General features: G+C 34.1%; 1 protein-coding gene across 1 annotated transcript in view; it reads left to right on the top strand.

Annotated features, from left to right (window-relative positions):
- The first annotated feature begins 353 nt into the window (after positions 1-353).
- LOC110093079 (SUMO-conjugating enzyme SCE1) overlaps positions 354-21,285 on the top strand; it is a 35,742-nt gene continuing 14,810 nt past the window's right edge. The window contains exons 1-2 of the mRNA XM_020817849.2: positions 354-514; positions 611-694. Of these exons, the coding sequence (XP_020673508.1) occupies positions 446-514; positions 611-694 (153 nt within the window). The 5' untranslated portion in view covers positions 354-445. The remainder of the gene's footprint in view (positions 515-610; positions 695-21,285) is intronic.

Genomic DNA, 21,285 nt, shown 5'->3' with positions numbered 1-21,285 from the left:
TGACAAGAGCCTGTAGTCGAACAAGGCATCACTGTTGAAGGAGGTTGTCGTTGAAGGAGGCTGTCGTTGTCGAAGGATGCCAATTATTGCTTTTGGGCGGGACTGGGATGTGGGTTAACTTTGGGTTAGCGGGTTGACCTAGATTAACTTTGGGTTAGCAAGTTGACTTAGGTCAACTTCAAGTTAGTGAGTTAATCGGGATTAGACATGTTTATTCAAACCAGTCGAATCTTAGAATTTGAACTCAACCCGTTTATAACCCATTTGTGAAACGAGTTGATTATAATATGAAATTTTGGGATCATATTCTTATCGGATTCGGGCCCTCTCAAATATTGACAGCCCTACCCAAAATTGTTTCTTAGGGTGCTTTATATGAATAAGGGTTGCGCTTAGCCCTTAGCATAGCTGAAGTGAAGAACTGCAGGAAGAAATCAGAGGAATTATGTCGGGGGGCATTGCGCGCGGCCGTCTCGCTGAGGAACGGAAGTCATGGCGGAAGAATCATCCCCACGTTAGTGCTCCTCACTCTATTTTTCACATTCGATACTCCATTCTAGTTATTACCCTCCACAGATGATATAGCTTTCGCTTCTTAATTCCTGGTTAGGGTTTCGTTGCGAAGCCGGAAACGCTGCCTGATGGTTCCGTCAATCTAATGATTTGGCACTGCACGATCCCCGGCAAGCAAGGGGTAAGCTTGTTCTTCTTCCTTCTGTTCTCCTATTCGGTCTTGAATGAGTGATGCAGGCTTAGGAAACCTTTTCGCAGACTATGGTTGAATTCCTTTATATTTATGTTGTAAATTGTGTGCTGTGGGCTGGACTGTGAACGTTGGCTTCAAATTTTCTGTGAAGTTTGTTTGAAGCTGTTTGCTGGTGGAAAGAGTGAATTTTGGTGCTCGTAAAATAAGTGTGATACAGTTTTAAGGCTGAAGGAAATGGCTTATCATTCTTTTTGAAGGGATATATAAAATCTTACTAATATTTGATGACTTTGATCACAAAATTGTCTAACATAAATAGAATGATAGACTGCCTTCTTAATTATGCTTAGAAGTATGTGGACTTGGAACTTATAACTTCTACAGCTTTCTTAATTATCTAGTAAATAGCTATGGAAATGGAGATTGAGCAATACAAAACATTACTCTCATTGAGATGGGTGAGCTAATCTGCAATTGTCATGCCAATGGTATGAAGCCCTGGAAGAAATATATGGGCAATTTAGATCTTTTATTATATTGTTTTTCTTATAAGTCCAAATTTAGTTCTATGTTTAAAAGCAAAGTAGTTTAAAAATTATTAGCAATTGAGGCCTAAGTTATCATGAAAAAAGTGCATGTTGTTAGGATTTCATTTTTATTTTGCTGAGCACAATTTTTCCCTTAAAGGCAATTATAATTTCAAAAAGACATTGTTATGGATAAATGTCTTAAGTAACTTATTTAGTAATTCAAATGTCCATAAGTTCGGTACAAAACTTCTTATTGACTAGATTCAAAATAAGTTTGAATATAATTTAACTTCCTTGAGCTCTATAAATAGGAGGCATATGATATTAAATATTTCTCCTCTTTCCATTGGAAGAAAGAGGATGGCTAGGTGCTTTTAAAGGAAAAAAAAGGGAGGGGAAGTGGGCTCCAAAGAAATGACTAGAGAAGTGAAGAGAAAATGTTGGAGAAAAGAGAGAAAGAAAGAGATAGAAAGAGAGAGGGAAGGAAATTAGACAAAACTCATAAGAAGATTGCTCTACTCTTTCACTTTTGTTATGGTGATTGTTTCAATGTGGTGCAAGCATATATGTCAATGGCGCAAAATAGCATGCACTATGGCACGCGGCGTGGTACGGCGCACCTACGATGCTATGTGTATGGCGTGGCGCATATGTTCAAAATGGTGCGTGCTATTTGTGCCACATGCGCGCCATGGCGCACAGCGTACAATAGCTCGCGCAATTATTTTTAGAAAATTTTGGTGTAGTTATAAATATTTTTTATATTTATCTTTTTTAATTTGTAAGATAATATATTTTTTAATTTTTAAATATATTAAAAGTATTTGATAAATATTAGATTGCTCATATGTTACCCTAATTTCACAAACCTCACCCGCTGCGACTGTTCACGCACGAAGAGAAGATAAATGATGGGTTTTGCAGTCCGCACGTCTGATTTTTCACGTCGTCTGTTCACGCACGAGCGTCGCCTAATCTCGCTTTGTTTTTGACAGAGGCCCCTTAATCAAACAAGTCCGTTGCTGTTGAGCTGGCCTTTTATTTTTGTTGGTAATAATTTTTTCTTTAGCTAGCTATTTATTAGGAGCCATATTATCTGATCTTTTTAAGATGTGATATGATTTGCACTTTTGAACTAGATGCTGAATGGATTGATAGTTTGTTTGATTATTGCTATGATGAAGCTATTGGTTTTTCATGGAATTTTTTTGAAATAAGATTGCTTTTTGTGATGGTCTATCTCAGATGAGTCAGACAATCAATTATTAGTGCTTCTTTCCTTATACTGCTTGTGATTTCAAGTGGGTTTTAAATGTTACTTTGTTTTTTGTGTGCAAGCGCTTGAGCTATTATGAAGACTTTCGAGATTTATTGAATTGTATGATAAAATATTTTTGGTTGGATTTTATTCTCATAAACTTCTGGAGGTGGATTGAATAATGTTTTTTTCAGTTGGAGATCTTGGTCTTAGCTCTATAGAGAGCAGCTCCCATAAGTGATGAGGATTGTTTTTTTCTAAAAGTCCAATGCTGATGCAGTCAAGCAGCTACACAAAACTAGTTTTGGGGATTTTACAGTTATTTTTTTGGTGCTTGAATGTAGATGATCTCTTGTGCTTTAGATGGGGTGCTGCCCATTTAAGCTGAAACTTATTAAACCATAATGCTATTCGAAGAAGTAAGACTTCCATCTTACTCACATTCACTTCTTAATAAAAAGGTATCTTAAATATAAGGAGATATCAAATATCAAGTATGCTAACATTTGCTCCCTATGTATTTTTAACAACATGTGGCATCTATTATCCCGTCCCTTTTATGCTAAATGGTTCCAACTTCGCTTGTAATTTTGTCATTGTTTGTGCTTGTTATTTTGTGTTTTTGTTTTTGTTTATGTTTTCACAAATCTTTTACAAGTTTACATTGATTTTGTTCATCTAATTCTAATGGATATGGTTGTTCCCTAATGACAAATCTTTTCCAAAATTTATTTATTTGAATTTGCTTGCTTTTAGGTGATCATAAAATGACAATTTCAATTCAATCTTCAAAAAAAGATCCAACATGGAAATATGCAATACTAAAAAAAGGAATTCGATAACAACTCTGTGACATGCATTTTTTGGGGCAAAATAACAAAAGGATGAATTACATGCCACAAACTATATCTCGTTGGGGGTTTTAGGAATGCTAGACCTTGCTCTAATTGTCCTAACTCCTAAGCACGTAAAGTTTGAAAATTATGACATTCATATTAAAAAAAAAAAGATTTATAAGAACATATTAATGACACATCAACTGCCAACCTTGATGAAGAAGATGAATTTGATGTGATGACATATGATATTCTAGGTGCTGGACCATCCAAAATACTGCGAATAAATAAATCCAACACTTCTAGCTAGAGTTCCACATCAACATCTACCTTCAAAGCATTACGATCTAAAGGACCGTTAGATACTTTCCTTACACCAAATCCTGAAGATGTAGTCAAACATAGAAAATGTCAGTTTAGCAAAAAAATGAATGCAGCTAAAAAGGAAATGAGGGGAAGGGTTATTCAAGTTTTTAGTAGATGGATGCATGATGTTGGGATTCCATTTAATGTTGTGAAATATGATAGTTTCCTTATTATATTGAAGCACTTGGACAGTTTGGACATGGAATAAAACCTCTTAGCTATCATGAGGTACGAGTGACTTGTTTGAAGAAAGAGGTTGGACATACATATAAATTATTACAACATCATCAAGAAGACTGTGTATGATATAGTTGTTCCCTAATGGCTGATGGATGGACATTGAAGAATGAGAAAATCTTAATCAATATTCTTGTTAATTGACCGAGAGTTAGCCCATTTGTAGAGTTAATTGATATTGTTATTTTTTTAAGAACGTTGCGAAAATGTTTGATCTTTTGCAAGTACATCGAGGTTATTGGACCACATAATGTGATGCAAGTTATTACTACTGATAATGCATCTGGAAATATTCTTGCAGGTATGTCACAACTTATAATATAAACTTGTGTTGTTTCATCTGAAAATGAATTTTTGGTCCTAACTTGAATTATAATGACATTTTAGGAAAATTGTTGATGGATGAATATCCTTATATTTATTAGACTCATTGTGTTGCTCACTATTTAGATTTAATAATGGAGTACATTTTTAAAATTCAAAAGTTAAGGCAATGCTTTGAAAAAGCGGTGACAGTACACAATTTTATATATTTTAGGTCTCGCTTGAGTTAATGAGAAGGTGCACAAATAAAAGAGCTTAGACTCATTTTGCAACAACTTTCTTAGCTATACGATGTTTTCACCAATAACAACTGAACTTGAAGAAAATGTTTATCTGTGAAGAGTTTATCCTGGGTCCTTATTCGAAAGAGGCTAAAACGAAACAATCTCAATATATAATCTTACAACAATCATTTTGGAATACTATAGTGTATGCCTTAAAAATAGTTGGTTATTTATTAAAGGTTCTTAGGTTGGTTGATGGAGAAAAAAAGTCCCCAATGCCTTACATATATGAAGCCCCTAATGACTTACATAAAGAAGCCCCAAAATCAGTAATGAGTCAACTAATCAAGTTTATATATTAGGGGTGAATGACTTTGGTATTCCTCCAGCTATAAGACAAAGAACTACCCGATCTCCAAGCATCATTAGTTACATAAAATGAAGATTGATTTGCATGTATATAATATTGAAAATAAATATTTCATTTCTTCCAGCTGATTGGTGGTTGTCATATGGACAATGAGCTCCCAATTTACAAAGATTTGCTATCAAAATCCTAAGTCTAAAATGTAGTTCATCCAGATGTAAATGCAATTGGACTAATTTTTGAACATGTAAGTATTTTTATGGTGCATGTGTTGCTTTTTTATGCATGTTCATAATATAGTAATATATTAATATTTCAATTGCAGCTTCACAATAAATAAAGAAGAAATTGGATTATGGTCGCTTAAAGGATTTAGTTTATGTAAAATATATTAGAGTATTGATTCAGAGATACAATTATCATGATGTGATTGATCCTATTTCTTTGACTGAGATAGATGATGCTAATGAGTGGTTAATAGGAAAATTAGATGAGTCTGATGACAAAAATAATTTTATTGATGGAGAAAAAGATTTAACTTGGACAAGTGTCCTAAAGCTACTGGTGTTTATGATAAAATTTACAACATTCAGAAGAGATCTAAAAGGAAGAGAATGAATCTTCATCTAGGCATGACGTGGTTGCTATTGAGAATGAGGATGAGGAGGGTGATGAAGAGGATTCTGAAGTAAGAGACAATGCTGATGAAGATAATGAAGCTTTTTTAACATTTGCTTGTGATGATGATTTCCAAGAAGAGTATATTAAATTCTTATAAAATCATTAACCTTTAAAAAAATATTTGTAATATTTTGAATTATGAGATATTTGGGTGTTGTTTTCCTGAACTTATATATGACTATGGTTGCCTTTCATTATTATGATATCTTGTCTTTCAGTTTAATGATATTTCATATTCATTTTTATTATTTTATAATTATTGTATAATTTGCGCCATGTTCAAAATGACGCGCTATGCGTCATGACTTCAAAGGGACCTTTGCGCCGTGGTGTGTCATTCGCCGTTAACAAGCATGGGTGCAAGTGAGGTGAGAAAGTGTAGTGGTGTTGTAGAAAAATATGACAGTGCTAGTTAGAAGATTGATTATGCATTAAAATATCATTTTGTGTTAAGTAGGAAATAGTACTCATTTTTTTGGTCATTATTATTCTCTCAAAACTTAAAGGTTCTTATGAGGAAAAATTATTTACCATATCTGTAATAGTAAAATATTTCTTTGTATGTTTGTGGATGTAGGAAAATCAGTTTCACTTAACTTTGTATATAAAGTTTGTTTATTTTGAGTTTTCATTAGTCTTTTTTTTTTTCCTTTATTCTGCGCTCACGTGATTATTTTTCCTTATAATTAGTATTAGTACCAATAATGAGATTTTATAAAAAAAGTAGAAGCAATGACTATTGAGGATGCAAAAGTGAAGATAGTTAGTTCCAAGGAAAAACATTTTTGATACTAGAAGATGCAGATATTGTAATACTTATATCAAAAGAAATTTCATCTACATATCTTAGAAAGAAAGCTGACATCAATTAGTCAAGAAGATTTAGATATCTCATATCTTGGACAGGTATGTGTTGAGAGTTGTGTACCTCTTATAAGATGATTTTCCTTCAACACCTTGCACGAGAAGACAACAGTTGGTGTGATGAAAGCATTATCATACATGTATGATAAACCATCGTCTATGAACAAGACATTTATAGTAAGAATATTCTTTAATCTTAAAATAGTGGAACGTATTTATGTAGTAGAACATATCAATTAAGTTTAGTTGATATCAACTTTGATGAGAGTCTTGAGCTTATTGTCATCAGTCTTGATAGTTTGTGTTAAATTGTGACGTTAGTTAGAAGCGTGTATAGGTCTATGAAGCTGAAGCTCAAAAATGTCCTTGACTTGTACTTAAGTGAGGACATTCAAAATTGTGGCTTAGATGAAATATCTTCTTCTATTTTGAACCTTGAAAGTAGTGGAATAACTAGAAAAGGGGTACAACTAAGGTATATTCAAATGTCAAAGAAGTTAATAAAATAATCAAAGGAGAAGTCGAACTAAAGATCATAATAGTGCATGCTAGCAATGTATCATGATTGGGCATGAGAGACTATCCCGAGAAAAAGTTAAACAAAGTTTGAACTAAATAAAAAAGTTGGTGAATGCTCCATTCATAGAAGAGATCATGATACTCTAGTCCTTAAAGTTGATAATCTAACTAATATTTGATCTTACACACAGGTGCATTTTTCATTCTACTTCACATAAATAGCTAATGTCTAATAGTTTGAAATTATGAAAAAGTCTATCTTGCTAACGATGAACCCCTCAACATTATGATGTTGGTGATGTTTAAATTAAAACTATCAATGAGACTAGATAGAAGCTTTACAAGGTGAGGCATATTCTATGCTTGAAGAGAAATTCTTTTTACTTGTTGGATAGCTTGATGAAGGACACAAATTGACCGTTAGTAGTGGCACTTGCAAGATAACCGATGGTGTTATGATAATATTTAGTGTTATAATGAAAAGTGGTATCTCAATGTTTCAAAAATGACACTATATATGACTTTAAACATCAAAATTATGGCTGAAACAATGTACTCAAATGCTAATTCATACCCAAAGAATTGATTATTGGCACATATGAGAAAGAAGGGATGAAAAATTTTCTTTTGAAAGATGTTAGTTCCGAAAATTGAAGTCTTCAGCTTTTGATTTTTATAAGGACTTTTTTTTATAAAGCCAAAAATGTAAGCTTTTCTAAGATTGGAAGATAACCCAAGACTTAGAAGTTGACTTAATTAAAAAAAAGTGTTTATTTTCTAAAAAATAAGTTTGATGTGCTTATTTCATTTTTAAAGATGAAGTCTAGCACAGCATGAATATGGCGCAAAGAGAAAGTGCTTGAGATCAGATAATGGAGGAGATTATATAGCAAATATTTTATGAAATTCTGTGGCACCTAATGTAATGAGTATGGAGAGGGCATTTCTAGGAAAACCATAGCAGAATGGTCTGAGTGATTGAATAAAGCTCTAAATGCCTGAATTAGAAGCATGAGGCTGAATGAATGACTGCCAAAGAATTTTTTTTTTGGTGTAGCCTTGAGCAATTGGTAAACTTGAATTATGGAGGTCAACCTTAGAGTCTAAAGGTTTTCGCTTGAGGATGTATATCTAAAACGGAATATATGGAGTGTAATTTTAGTAGTAATAGACCTAGTGAGGGGATTGTGACTTTGGGCGATCAAGTCATTAATAAGAGTACACGTTTTAGATATATTGGATCTATTGTTCAGAGTGATGGTGAAATAGATGGGGATATTATCAGCAGAATTCAAGTTGGATGGTTGAAGTGGAGGAATGCATTGGGCTTGTTATGTGTTAGAAATGTACCCCTCAAACTTAAGGGAAAATTCTATAAGATGGTAGTGAGGCCTGCAATGCTTTAAGGTGCCGAATGTTGGCCATTAAAAGAGAAGCATAATACTAAGTTAAGTGTGGCAGAGATGAGGATGCTCAGGTGGATGAGTGGCTTTACCCTTAGAGATAGGATACGAAATGAGCATATACGTGAAAAGGTTGGAGTAGCTCCAGTAGAAGATAAGATTAAAGAGAGTCGCCTTAGATGGTTTGGTCACATAAAACGGCGGCCTTCCGATGACCCGGTTAGGAGAGTAGAGGTATTAGATTTGACTTATGTTAAGAAAGGAAGGGGTAGACCTATTAAAAAAGAAAAAAGAAAAAAAGAAAAAGACTTGGTTAGAAAATATTAGGAATGACATTTCTTTATTAGATTTAAACGAGAATTTGACTTTTAATAGGACACAATGGAGAAAAAGGATTTATGTAGCCGACCCCACGTAGTGGGATAAAGGCTTGATGTTGTTGTTGGTGTAGCCTTGAGCAGTCTTATTTACCTAATCAACAAAAGATCCTGAACTCTTTTGTACTATAAACTACCTGAAGAAGTTTAAACTAGCAAGGAGGTAAACCTTTCTCTTTTAAATGTTGTTGGTTACTTTCTTATGGACATGGTAATTCTTTTAAAGAACTTAAGGAGTTGAAGGAACAACTGCAAGAGTTGCTTGAGAAGGGATTCATCAGGCCTAATGCCTCCCCTTGGGATGGTCCTGTACTGTTTGTGAAAAAGAAGGATGGAAGCTTAAGACTCTGTATAGATTACAGAGAATTGAACAAGTTGACAGAGAAAAATAAGTATCCTCTCCCAACGATATATGACATGTTTGATCAGTTGGAATGTGCTTTAGCGTTTTCAAAGATTGATTTGAGGTCAGAGTATCATCAGCTCAAGATTAGAGAGGAAGACATTGCAAAAATTGCTTTCAGTATTAGATACGGGCATTATGAGTTTGTAATGAAGCATTTTGACTTGACAAATGCTCCTGCAGTGTTTATGGACCTCATGAATAGAATCTTTAAGCCATTTTTGAATCTATTCGTGATTGTGTTTATAGATGATATACTGGTATATTTCCCAAATGAAGACCTCCTTGCAAATCATTTAAGGGTAGTGTTGCAAACCTTGAAGGGGAATGAACTGTATGCCAAACAATCTAAATGTGAGTTTTGGTTAAGAAATGTAAAGGGGTATGTGATCACTGATGGGAAGATATTTGTGGATCAGCATAAGGTGTAAGCAATAGCAGATTGGCCAAAACCAGCTATAGTGACTGAGGTTAGGAGCTTTTTGGGATTGACAGGTTACTATAGAAGGTTTGTTGAGGGATTTTTACAGTTAGCTATGCCACTATCCAGATTGACTCAGAAAATAGTGAAGTTTGAATGGACAACTCAGTGAGAAGAATCTTTTCACATGTTAAAGCAGTGTTTGATAACTGCTCCAGTGCTGATTATTCCCTCATGGTCAGATGGATTTCAGCTCTATAGTGATGCCTCACATAAATGTTTGGGTTGTGTATTGATGCAGAATGAAAGAGTCATTGCCTATACTTCTAAGCAATTGAAGAATCATGAAAGGAATTACCCAACCCACGATCTGGAATTAGCTGCAGTAGTTTTTGCTTTAAAAATCTGGTGGCATTACTTGTATCGGGTACGATGCGAAGTTTCTACTGACTACCAGAGTTTGAAGTACATATTCACCCAGAAGGAACTGAATTTAAGGCAGAGGAGGTGTCTAGAACTCATTAAAGATTATGAGTTGGACATTCAGTATCACCGGGTAAAGCAAATGTAGTTGCAAATACTTTGAGCAAAAAGAATTCTGGTAGTGCAAATTGGATGATTGCACAGCAGTAGGAATTGATAAAGGAATTCGAGAAATTAGAAATTTCAGTGGTTCAATCCAATGATGCAGAAATTGTAATGTTAAATCAGACTATAATCCAATCAACTTTTCCAGAAAGGGTACGAGAAGCTTTGCCACATGATGCATATTTTAAGAAGATACTGGATATGGTTTGTGTGGGACACACTAAAGATTTTGAGTTTGATGGTGAAGGATTACTTTGTTATAAAGACAGATTGTGCATGCCAAATGTTGATGACTTAAGAAAAGAAATCCTTCAAGAAGCTCACTATTCTAGTTACACCATTCATTCAGGCAGTAATAAAATGTATCAAGACTTAAAGGAGGTATTTTGGTAGCCAGGAATGAAGAGAAGTGTGGTAGATACTGTATCAAAGTGTACTTCCTGTCAGATGGTGAAAGTGGAACATCAGAAACCAGGAGGATTTCTACAGCCCTAACTTATACTTGAGTGGAAATGGTAAGATATTGCTATGGATTTTGTGATTGGTTTACGCATATCCAGAAGAGGATGTGATGCTTTATGGGTGATAATTAATAGGTTGACTAAGTCTGCACACTTTTTACCTATCAAACAGTCTGATCCATTTGAGAAATTGACAGGCCTGTACGTTGGTGAGATTGTCAGATTACATGGGGTGCCAAAGACTATAGTGTCAGATCGGGATGAAGATTCACTTTCAGATTGTGAAAGAAGGTTCAGGAACCTATGGGTACCAGACTTACTTTTAGTACAACTTTTCACTTTCAAACAGATGGGCAGTCAGAAAGAACCTTTCAGACCTTAGAAGATTTGTTTAAGTTATGTGTTTTGGATTTTGGTGGTAAGTGGGAGACATATGTACCACTGATTGAGTTTGCCTACAACAACAATTTTCAAGCAAGTATTGATATGACTCCTTATGAGGCTTTATATGAGAGAGGTGTAGGACACCTTTAAGTTGGGCTGAGACAGGAGAAAGGAAGATTATTGGTGTTGATCTAGTTGATGATTTTACAGAAAAGATCAGATTGATCCGTGACAGATTAAAAGCTGTGCAAGATAGATAGAAAAAGTATTATGATGCAAAACATAGATCAATTAAGTTTGATATTGGAGAGTTTGTATTCCTCAAAGTTAGTCCTATGAAAGGTGTGAAGAGATTTGGCAAAGTGGGAAAACTGAGTCCAAGATATATAGGTCCTTTAGAAATTGCAAAAAGAATTGGAAGTGTGACGTACAGATTGATTTTGCCAACTCATATGAGTGGAGTATATAATGTTTTTCACATCTCTTCTTTAAGGTATGACTTTACTTTATTGAATTTCTTTTTGAATTTCGAGGATGAAATTTTTATTAGGAGGGGAGAATTGTAAAACCCGAAAACTATGATTGTAGGTTGTCACACGCATTTCGATGCGTCGCGACGAAACTTAAGTGAAAAATTCAAGGTTAACAGAATTTGATGAAAATAATTTTATAAAATTTTACGCAAATTTCTGATCAATTTGGTATGTAGAACTTGTATCCAATTCCGCTTAAATATGTAGTTAAAATATTTAGAAGCCTAAAATAACCAAACTACCCTTAGTTAATATTAAAACAAATGATTTTTAAGTGAGGGTATATGGGTCAATTGACAACCCCCTTTCTCTCTAATATACCAACCAAACCCCTTCTCCCTCATATTCGCACGGTTTGGCAGAAGAAGCAAAAGTGGCGGATGGCTAGGGGCGACGGACGGGCAATGGGCTCCTCTCCGGCGACAATTTTTCGGCGAGAATTTTAGTGCTAATCGAAGAGGACGATAAGGGGATTACAAAGGTATTATTTATTTAAAGCGAAATCTTCTAAATCTCAAGTTATTTGGAAAAAGAAAATCTAGGGTTTTATAAAAAATTTCGTTTTCTTCCAAATTTTCTTTACGAAATCCATAGAAAGGATTTAAAGGAATGATTTTACAATAAAATTGAGGTTTCTTTGAGAATTTTTGGAAAAAAAATTTAGGGCCTTTACCTAAAATTTAATTTTCTTAAAGTGCTTTTACAAAAGTCATTTCTAAGGGCCTTAGGAATGTATTTAAAATAAAAATTTGAGTTTTTATAATAAATTTTATTTTTTTAATTTTCCTAATTAATTTAATAAAAAATAATTAAAATAATTATTAATAAAGGTTTAGAGATAATTTCGGCAAATTAAATTGATGAAATTTAAGATTTAGGATTTTCAAAAATTATGGATTTTAATAAATCCGAAAATTGAGGTTAAATAATATAAAATTTTCTTAATCGTCGTAAGTAACAATTAAGGATAAACGAAGGGTTTAGACATGTGGGAATTTATTTAAAGCTTTAGGGAATAATTTTAGTTAACTTTTATTTTATGTGTTTATTAGGTGATGTTTTTTGAGGGATTAAAACTTGTTAGCGATACTAAGGACGTACAATACTTAAGTGAAGGTAGATATTCATATTTATTGTAAAAATTTTATAATTATGTTTTGTTCTTTTATTCAATGCAAATAGATGGAATTTTTCATGTTACACAATTTATGAATTTCTTTTTTTTGGCAAATAATATATTCAAGTCTTTTATTTCATGAAATTATGAGCTTTTATATTATATTTAGATTTAATGTTTTCATGCTTTGAACAAATGAGTTTTGATTCACAATTATTCTCATTATGCATATGACTGAAAGAAATTATAATATAAGACTATGCATGCTGATGCAGAGTGCCCAAATGGTAAAGGGACTCGAAAGGGTCAAATGGTAAAGGGGTTCGAAAGAGCTAAATGGTAAATGAGGCTCGTTAGAGCCAATGATAAATAATGTGTACCTGATCAGTACAAAATTTATGGGCACATCCGAGTCGGGTGATATAATAGACATTATGCATAATACGTTTTATTTATATCTCTATGTAAGTGAAAGTTTATGTTTAAGGAAAAGGTAAATGAAAGGTTTATGATCTATGATGCACCGACACGGACACGACGACACGGACACGACACGACACGGACACGGGACACGACAATTTTTAAAAATATAGGACACGGGTGTGGCGTGGACACGACATAATAATTTTTTAATATAATATATAAAAATTAAGGTGACATTATAGTAAAAATGTCAAGCAATAATAAATCAATTCATGATAACTTGTTTAGCATATGAATACATCGAATTAAATTGATATGAAGTGAAATAAAAAAAATCACAACATGAATAAAACAATATACCAGTCTGCCGGGGGTCCAAGGGGGCACTGCCCCCTGGCGGGGTTCGACCTGGTATTGTAAGGGTAATTTTGAAGTTCTGCTTATTTTTAAAGTTCGTAAGTTGTTTGTATGTGAAGATACCGAGTGATATCGAGCATGTACCTAGCAGTACCGAGCATATACCTACCAGTACCGAGCATGTACCTAGCAGTACTGAACTGACGATTTTATCATTTAATAACCGGACACGCGTGTCAGACGCGTGTCCGATTTAAATTTTAATGTTTTAAATTCCGACACTCCAATGCCGTGTCGGACACGTGTCCATGCCGTGTCCGACGCGTGTCCGTGTCCGACACTGCATACCCTCTTTAAGAGGCGTGTCGGTGCATCATAGTTTATGATTGGGGAAAAATTTATTAAAAGGTTTCTTATATGTAATGTTATGAATTCATGCAAGTTTGACCGTCCTTTAATATTTTATTATGAAAAGATATTTTATTATGATTTTATGCAAATTTTTATGAAAGACATGAATTACCTGCTAAGCGAGTAAGCTCACCCCTGCTTGTGAGAATCTTTTTCAGGAGAATCATCTGGAAAGTAATGGCAACGAGACGACATTATACTTACCGTCATAGAGGACCTCAGGAAGAAATGTTTTATTATGTTTTATGTTATGAGTTTGAGTTAGTGGTTTGTATTTGTGAAGTCTGTGGGAGTTTATGTAATTGTTGATGTTTATGTTTTTAGTTATTGTGGTTTAAAAGAAACAAATTTGGAAAACATACAGTTGATATTTTAGTGGTTCTTTCTTTTTATTTGTGGATGATGTTCATATACAGTTATAAAAGTTAAATGAAATTGATTATGATTTACATGTGTTTTCCGTACGACTGTCTGTTCCCGCCCCATTAATTCGGGCTAGCCGGGCCGGGTTGTGACACACCTGCTCAAACTGGCAGCACCTTCACATATGATCTTCCACCCCGGTGAATCTCCACACCTATAATAACATATTCTATTTGCATGAACAAAAAATATGATTCAAGGTTCTTTGGTATCTTCCCCCTTCAAGTTTTTACTTTGCTATTAGGTTCTTTAGTATTCTCTAAAATCCTAGAATACAGTGCAAGCTAATTTGATGCACGCTTCTCTATAGTTGAGTAAATGTTTGTTTATGCGGTTGTAGACGTATGCTAGTTAGTCTCCACAAATCACAATAACTTTTTTTTGTCTTGTGCTCTATTTTTGGTAGTTTTTGTCACATCCTCCCTTTTGACGTGATTATTTTTTCTTAAATTCAGGCCAATTTATATTGTGGCCAAAAAAGTAAATATAATATTAATGATGTTAATTATATTGGAAAGGTTTTTTATTGGGTAATCGATCATATTTAGTAGCTAATAGTATTGAAACTTTTTAGGAGCATTTATATTTTATGAGGGAAAAAGACCAAATATAACGGATCGATTTGGCTGGCCAGTTCAACCGAACCGGCCAACCCTCCTATTAAAGTCATGACCACAGAAGGGAGGGGGCGGTTTTACGAACAAAACAGAAAGGCGGAATAAGGTGGGTGGATCAAGCTCATGCGAGGGAAGAATTTGGAGATCCGTTTTGTCATTTTTAGAGAACGATTGCATTGGAGGATAAGATTTATCAATTCCATTTCATTCTTATCGCTAAAGAAGTAGAGATTTGGAAGAAATCACTGTGAAAGAGAAGAATGACTGAGAGGAAGAGAGAAGAAGGTTTGTTGAGTTTTTTCTTTCCGTTTCCTTATAAATTCCCTTGTTTTGCTTCATCTAAAGTGATATTTTCATAAGGGAGAAAGAAGAGATTGAATGCGAAGAGAGAGAAATTGGGAGAGAAGGAAGAAAAATGAATTGGACTTTGGAATTCCTTCTTAAGGAAAGGTAAGTGATTTAGTTTGAGGTCATATGTTTTCATTTTTCATTTCTTTTATTGAATAAACATTCAGAAATATATTTTAATTTATGTTGGAAGAATCCAAATGATATCGACTTTGGTTTGACGGTGGAAGAAAGAAAAGAAAAATTTATGAGGTAAATTTTGTGGAAGGAAATCAAATGTTTATTGAGATATTTAATGAAAATTTAATATTTCTTTTATTATTATATTCTTGTGAACAGTTAAAGGTTTTCAATACTAAAAAAATATTGGAAGATGAAAATAAAGTGGGTATTTATAGAATTTCTCTTTATTGTAATTTTTCTATTTCATTTTAAAAGAAACATGTTATTTAAGTTTTTTAATAATAGGAAACTATTATATATGAAATAAGCAAATATGTATACAAATACGAAGAAGTGAAAGAAATGGTTATGTAACGAAACTACATATAAGGAAAAGAGAAAGTAAAATTAGAAAATATTTATACACACACACACACATATATATACTACATAAAGTATATATGAACAAATGATATACAAATGAATAAAAAATAAATGAAATTAAAAGGGAGAGGAAAAAAGATATGCATGCAAATTTACAGGAGTTCACCCTTGTTGATGCTGGTTGAAGGAAGCAACAATATCCGTACATATTAAAAGAAAATGAAAATGGTTGTACCTTAATTAATACATTTAGATGGTGCTAGACAAATGAAAATGGATATGAAATGAATTGAATGTTAAAATATATAGAACAAATGTTAAATGGAAATGGATAATTATGATTGAATACAAAATATGACTTATGTGATTAGGTATTATGGATATATTATATATATGATATATATATATATATATATATATATATATATAATTAAAAGATATATATTATGATATATCTATTTTACTGTTTTATAATTGATAATGATTATCCACTGAGTTTATACTGTTAAACTCATCCATCAAACAAATTTTAGTAAGTCTCGAAGGAATTGAAAATGGCTGAAAGGGAGGAGTACGTCTATAGAAGATGACGTACAAATGAAATATGGTAATTTATGATTATACAAATATGAAGTATTTGATAAAATACTTTATTTAAGATTTCCAAATCACTTCTATAGAGAAACTCGATGCCAACTGCTGTTCGCAGCAGGAAAACAGCACAGTGGGAAAAAATAGGGAAAACTGAGAGAGAATTGAAAAAAACAACTTGTATTTTCTAGTTGATGCAAGAAAAATAGCAAAGACAATTGATCCTCAATTCGAGAGGAGGATGGATCTCTCCCAAATCTCTAGACGCCGCTACAGCCCAAAGAAAACCTAAATCTACGAGATCTCCAATTTCAGCCAAATTCAAGATACTCAAACCCTAGCCAAATTCAACGTGTAGTTAAGTTCTTAATTAATGCATACAAATCAAAAGGAATTCCCTAAACAATCCCTACATTCAAATTTCCCTCTTAACTCTCCAAAATTTCTTTCCTATTTGGCTCCCGCACACCGTGCGGCTCGCTCGGCATCCCCGCGGGCGAAAGTTTTCCGTCCTGTTCGCGTATGAGCCGGTCCCGCCTGGACCGGCTGGACCGGTCCACTGTACCGGTCTAACAGTATTCGAGAAAATTATAAAATAGTAGCTCTTCAGTTGTTTTGAGAATTTGTATATTAAAATAGTTTATGATATGATTGAATTGTTACTACCGTCCGACTTTTCGTTCCCGCCTTGTTAAGTCGAGTTTTTGGGTTGGGTCGTAACACCAAAATATTTTCTAGACTCTCTATGAAGTACTAAAATGGTCCCCAAGTATATTAAATGATCATTTTGCCACAACTTTTTAAAGAGGAATCAAAATAGCTCAATTGTGAGATTTTTTTGGTTCCTCTTTAAGAAGTTGAGAGACCAAAAGTATTATTTGATATAGTTGGGTACTATTTTGATCTTTCATAAAAATTCAAGGGATTATTTTGATCATTTTTTCTATTTTATGTAGAGAAATTTTTCTTAAATAATAAATAAGAGAGGAAATTGTTTGGGTAACTTAGGGCAAAATTTTGAAGAAAAATGTTTTTATTGTGTTCATTGAGATGTAAGAGTATGGAAACATTTTTAGTATTTTTTAATAATTGCATGATAACCTTTTGTTATATGAGATGAGTATGAAGAGAGTAAATTTTCTTAAATAATAAATAATTGAGGAAATTGTTTGGGAAACATAGGAAAAAATTTTGACGAAAAATGTTTTTATAGTGTTTATTAAGATGTAAGATATTATATGGAAGCATTTTTATATTTTTTTTAATGATTGCATGATTACTTATTGATACATGAGATAGGTTTGAAATGATTTCACATTTAGATCTTATTTGCTTAGTAATTCATTGTAATTAGCCTTATCCCAATTATTTGGGGGTAGTTTTATGAATTCTCATTTTTCATCTATTCGTGTAAAATGCTACCTGAAATGCTAAGCCTATTATTTGCAAACCAATTTTGAATAGTTTTTTTTCATGTTACCTTAAGTTTAACCATTCCTAATCATTTATTACATTTATTTTGCCTGCTTGTCTAAGTACTTGTTTAAGGAAAGATTTTTAAATTAAGCATAATTAGAAAATGTATTAAGTGCCTAAGCACGATTTTTTAAAATTAAAATTATGCAAAATCTCTCGTTTAACTGGTGATTTACCCATGACTGAACTAGTCAAACATCTGATGTGGTCGTTGACGTGGCAAGACCTAAGTTGCCTGTTAAACAGGCAGCTTTGGCTTGTCTTAGAAAAGGCACTTTGCCTTCGGGTTTTATTTCTCCCTCACCCGAATGCTGGTTCGTCTTCCTCGTACCCCACGTCACAGATTTGCTCTTTCCAGTCGATTGGCGTGTTTAGGTAAACAAAGTTTTGGTTTTTAGGCTTATTTAACCAAGTTATGTGTTGATAAGTTATTTTACTTGAAGGAGTTTAACTTCAAGAGGGAAATGTAGATCTAAAGATTTAAGTTTTTTTTTTTGAATTTTTTGGTTAGTCCTTGTAATGTAGTAGGGAAGAACGAGTTGATCGTATTTTTTGTGAGCAATTTGTGTGTTTTTTTATTCTATTGCCATTGAGAAGATGTTGGAAGCAATCTTCTATGTTTCTTATATATGATGTATGATAGAAGTATTTTAGGGTTAGTATAGTTATGTTAGCAATAATTTGGTTAGAATTAATTATATTCGAAGTAATTTTTTTTGGTAATATTATTGAAAATTTTTTGTAGTAGCGGAATGAAATTTAAATCGAAAATATTTTGTAGTAGCGGAATGATGTATATTTTGAAATTGTATATTATATTAAGCGGTCAACCTTTATAATGTATTAAGAGAATTATTTTGGCAATTTGAAAAGTTATTTTCATAGTAATAGTCGGTGTTGTAATTTTATGTTTTGTATACCAAGTAGAAATATAATTGTGTAAATTAATAGTAACATATACTAAGTTAATGCGATTTATTGATCTTTCGTAGCGAAACGTACGAGTTCAATAATGAGTGGACGAGTAGCAACATTCATGTTAATGTTAAGACGTGAATTACAATTGGATGCGAATTTCCTACCAACTTATTATAGGGTAGGAATCGTCCCCTGCAAGTGCAAAGAAATATTTACTTAGAGCAGCTTAAGTTTAGGATTCTCAAAGCCCTCAATTATGATCCTTCAAAGTTTTCTGTCAACTTAGTTTGTCGAGTGCATGTGGGCAATGAGTTCGTTGCTTCACATGTTGATGATGATGAGGTTTGTGAAGTTCTATTATGCAAAGTTACTATTGAATTTCTCATCATGTGCGTTGATGTTGAAGAGATAAGTTTGACGCGAGGTAATACTGAGCCTCCAAATTTACAAATATATGAATCTTTGACCGAATGTTAAAGGGTTGAAGTGCTTGCTGGTGCTTCAAGGTTAGACCCATAAGAAGTGCCTATTGACCAGTGAGTTCCCTATATTGCATATTAATAATTATCAAATATATTAATTTATATTGATTTGTAAATCAAGAAAGAATGTTTTGAATGTAGTGATATACAGAACCAACATGTGCACGAAGCTCCTGTCCCTTCTACACAATCATTTCCTTCTGATCATTATGGTTGTGAGACTATGAGTAGTGGCTCTGGCGAATAATGTTCTGATGATGATCTTTTACCAGAGTCAAATGATGAAGTTGCAGTTGTTAATGAAGATATTTGTAATGCCATCCAATATTACTGCTCCAAATCAATCGGTATTGAGGACACAATGGTGGCTAATAATAATTATGTTGACACTTGTATGACTACACAACAATGGGATCATGAAGTTGAGTTTGAGGATGTCTCTTATGAGGTCATAGTGGAGGATGACTTCTTGATTCCCACTAAATTAACTGAAGGACCGTGCTTCACAAGAAAGGATTGCGTTACAAAGATATTCAATCTTAAATAATGTTCAATACACTGTCATCGCATCAAATAGAAAGAAATTTACAATTGCCAGGATGCTCCTCAAACTTACAGTGGATTTGTTGGCCTGTCTTTGTAGCCTGATCATGGGCCCTTTGAGGATATCCTTAGTAACCAGATGCCATGGGATATGGTTGTCAATATTTGACACAACCTGAAAACCCGACTCGAACCCAAGACAGAAATTTCGGGTTCGGGTTGACCCAAAAATGACCTAGATTGACCCGCTGACCGAGCTGCCCTAGTGACCGCCACTGACCGCAGTTGCCCGACAGCCCGAGTGGTCGCCAGCTATTCGCGTGCACTTGACCGGTAATCACGTCCGCGTCGGCTTGCTCGCTGCGATGCCCCGCTGCCCGCCATTGTGCTGCTTCGCTGGTTGCTGCCCTGCTGCCTAGTTGTCGCGTCGCATCTGCTAGCTGTTGAGCATCCTAAGATGGCGAGATATGAGGCTGTCGAGCAGGACGCCGGCCGAAGGCTTGCCGTTGCTGCTGGACGCCACTGCCGCGAAGCTGTTGATGGCGTTGCCGTGTTCGAGGGTCGGGTCGAGTTGACCCGAACCCGAAGCGGGTCGGGTTCGGGTTCAAAAAATCGACCCGTTTGTAAAAATGGGTCGGGTTCGGGTTGGCCTGAATACTACCGGGTCATTTCCTGGTTTGACCTGAACCCGACCCGTGACCCAAAATTGACACCCCTACCACGGGATCTTTATACATACCTTAGCCCTGATTTTGTACCAAGCACCATTCAAACACCTGATGTACCTCAGCTTGACTTTGTTGTGGAGGAACATCTTGTGTTATGTGAAAGGCCTCTCTGACCACCGCAACATTGCACTCTCGACAGTGATGCATTGCCCCAGAGGCCACATAGGTGACATTAATTGATCTTATATTTGTACTATGTATGATGTTAGCATTTAATGATGTCAGCAGCTGATGTTGTTAGGTTTCATTGATATTTGCTTTTGACAATGTTACTCTTGATGATGTTACTACTCTTATGGATAGGTCTTTCATTATGCTTCTGCTATGCATTTGACATTTTGTTTTTAAATTTTATTGAGAAAATCTAACTTTAAAGTCTATGCTACATAAAATGAACTTAGTGAAAAAACCATACAAATGGGGATACAAATCTCTATTGGAGAACTTTTACATATTATCATAAACGCGTTAATAGTAGTAGATAAAACAAACCTAAAGATTTATAAAAACATTATAACAAATACATTTAGTTAGGCATTTCATATAATCATATGAAGGCGAGATTGGAGTTGTGTCTGAGTTGGACAAGATTTGATGTTGTTCTGAAATTTCTGCTGAATATACTGCCAGTCTGCTGCATTCAGAAACTCCTTATCTCCAGACACAACTCTCTTCTAATAGGACTCTAAAAGGAATTAATACTCTCTACGATGTCATGTGTGATAAAGAATACAATGATCTATATCAACCATTGATCTTTGAATGATCTCCTCAACACAACCTTCTTTGTCGCATCTGATCTCACGAATCTTGCTCTTGAGGA

The sequence above is a fragment of the Dendrobium catenatum genome, unplaced genomic scaffold (assembly GCF_001605985.2).
Source record: "Dendrobium catenatum unplaced genomic scaffold, ASM160598v2 fragScaff_scaffold_716, whole genome shotgun sequence".
NCBI classification, from domain to species: domain Eukaryota; kingdom Viridiplantae; phylum Streptophyta; class Magnoliopsida; order Asparagales; family Orchidaceae; genus Dendrobium; species Dendrobium catenatum.
The sequence above is the reverse complement of the archived record's forward strand: the minus strand, read 5'-3'. Positions and strand labels throughout refer to the sequence as shown.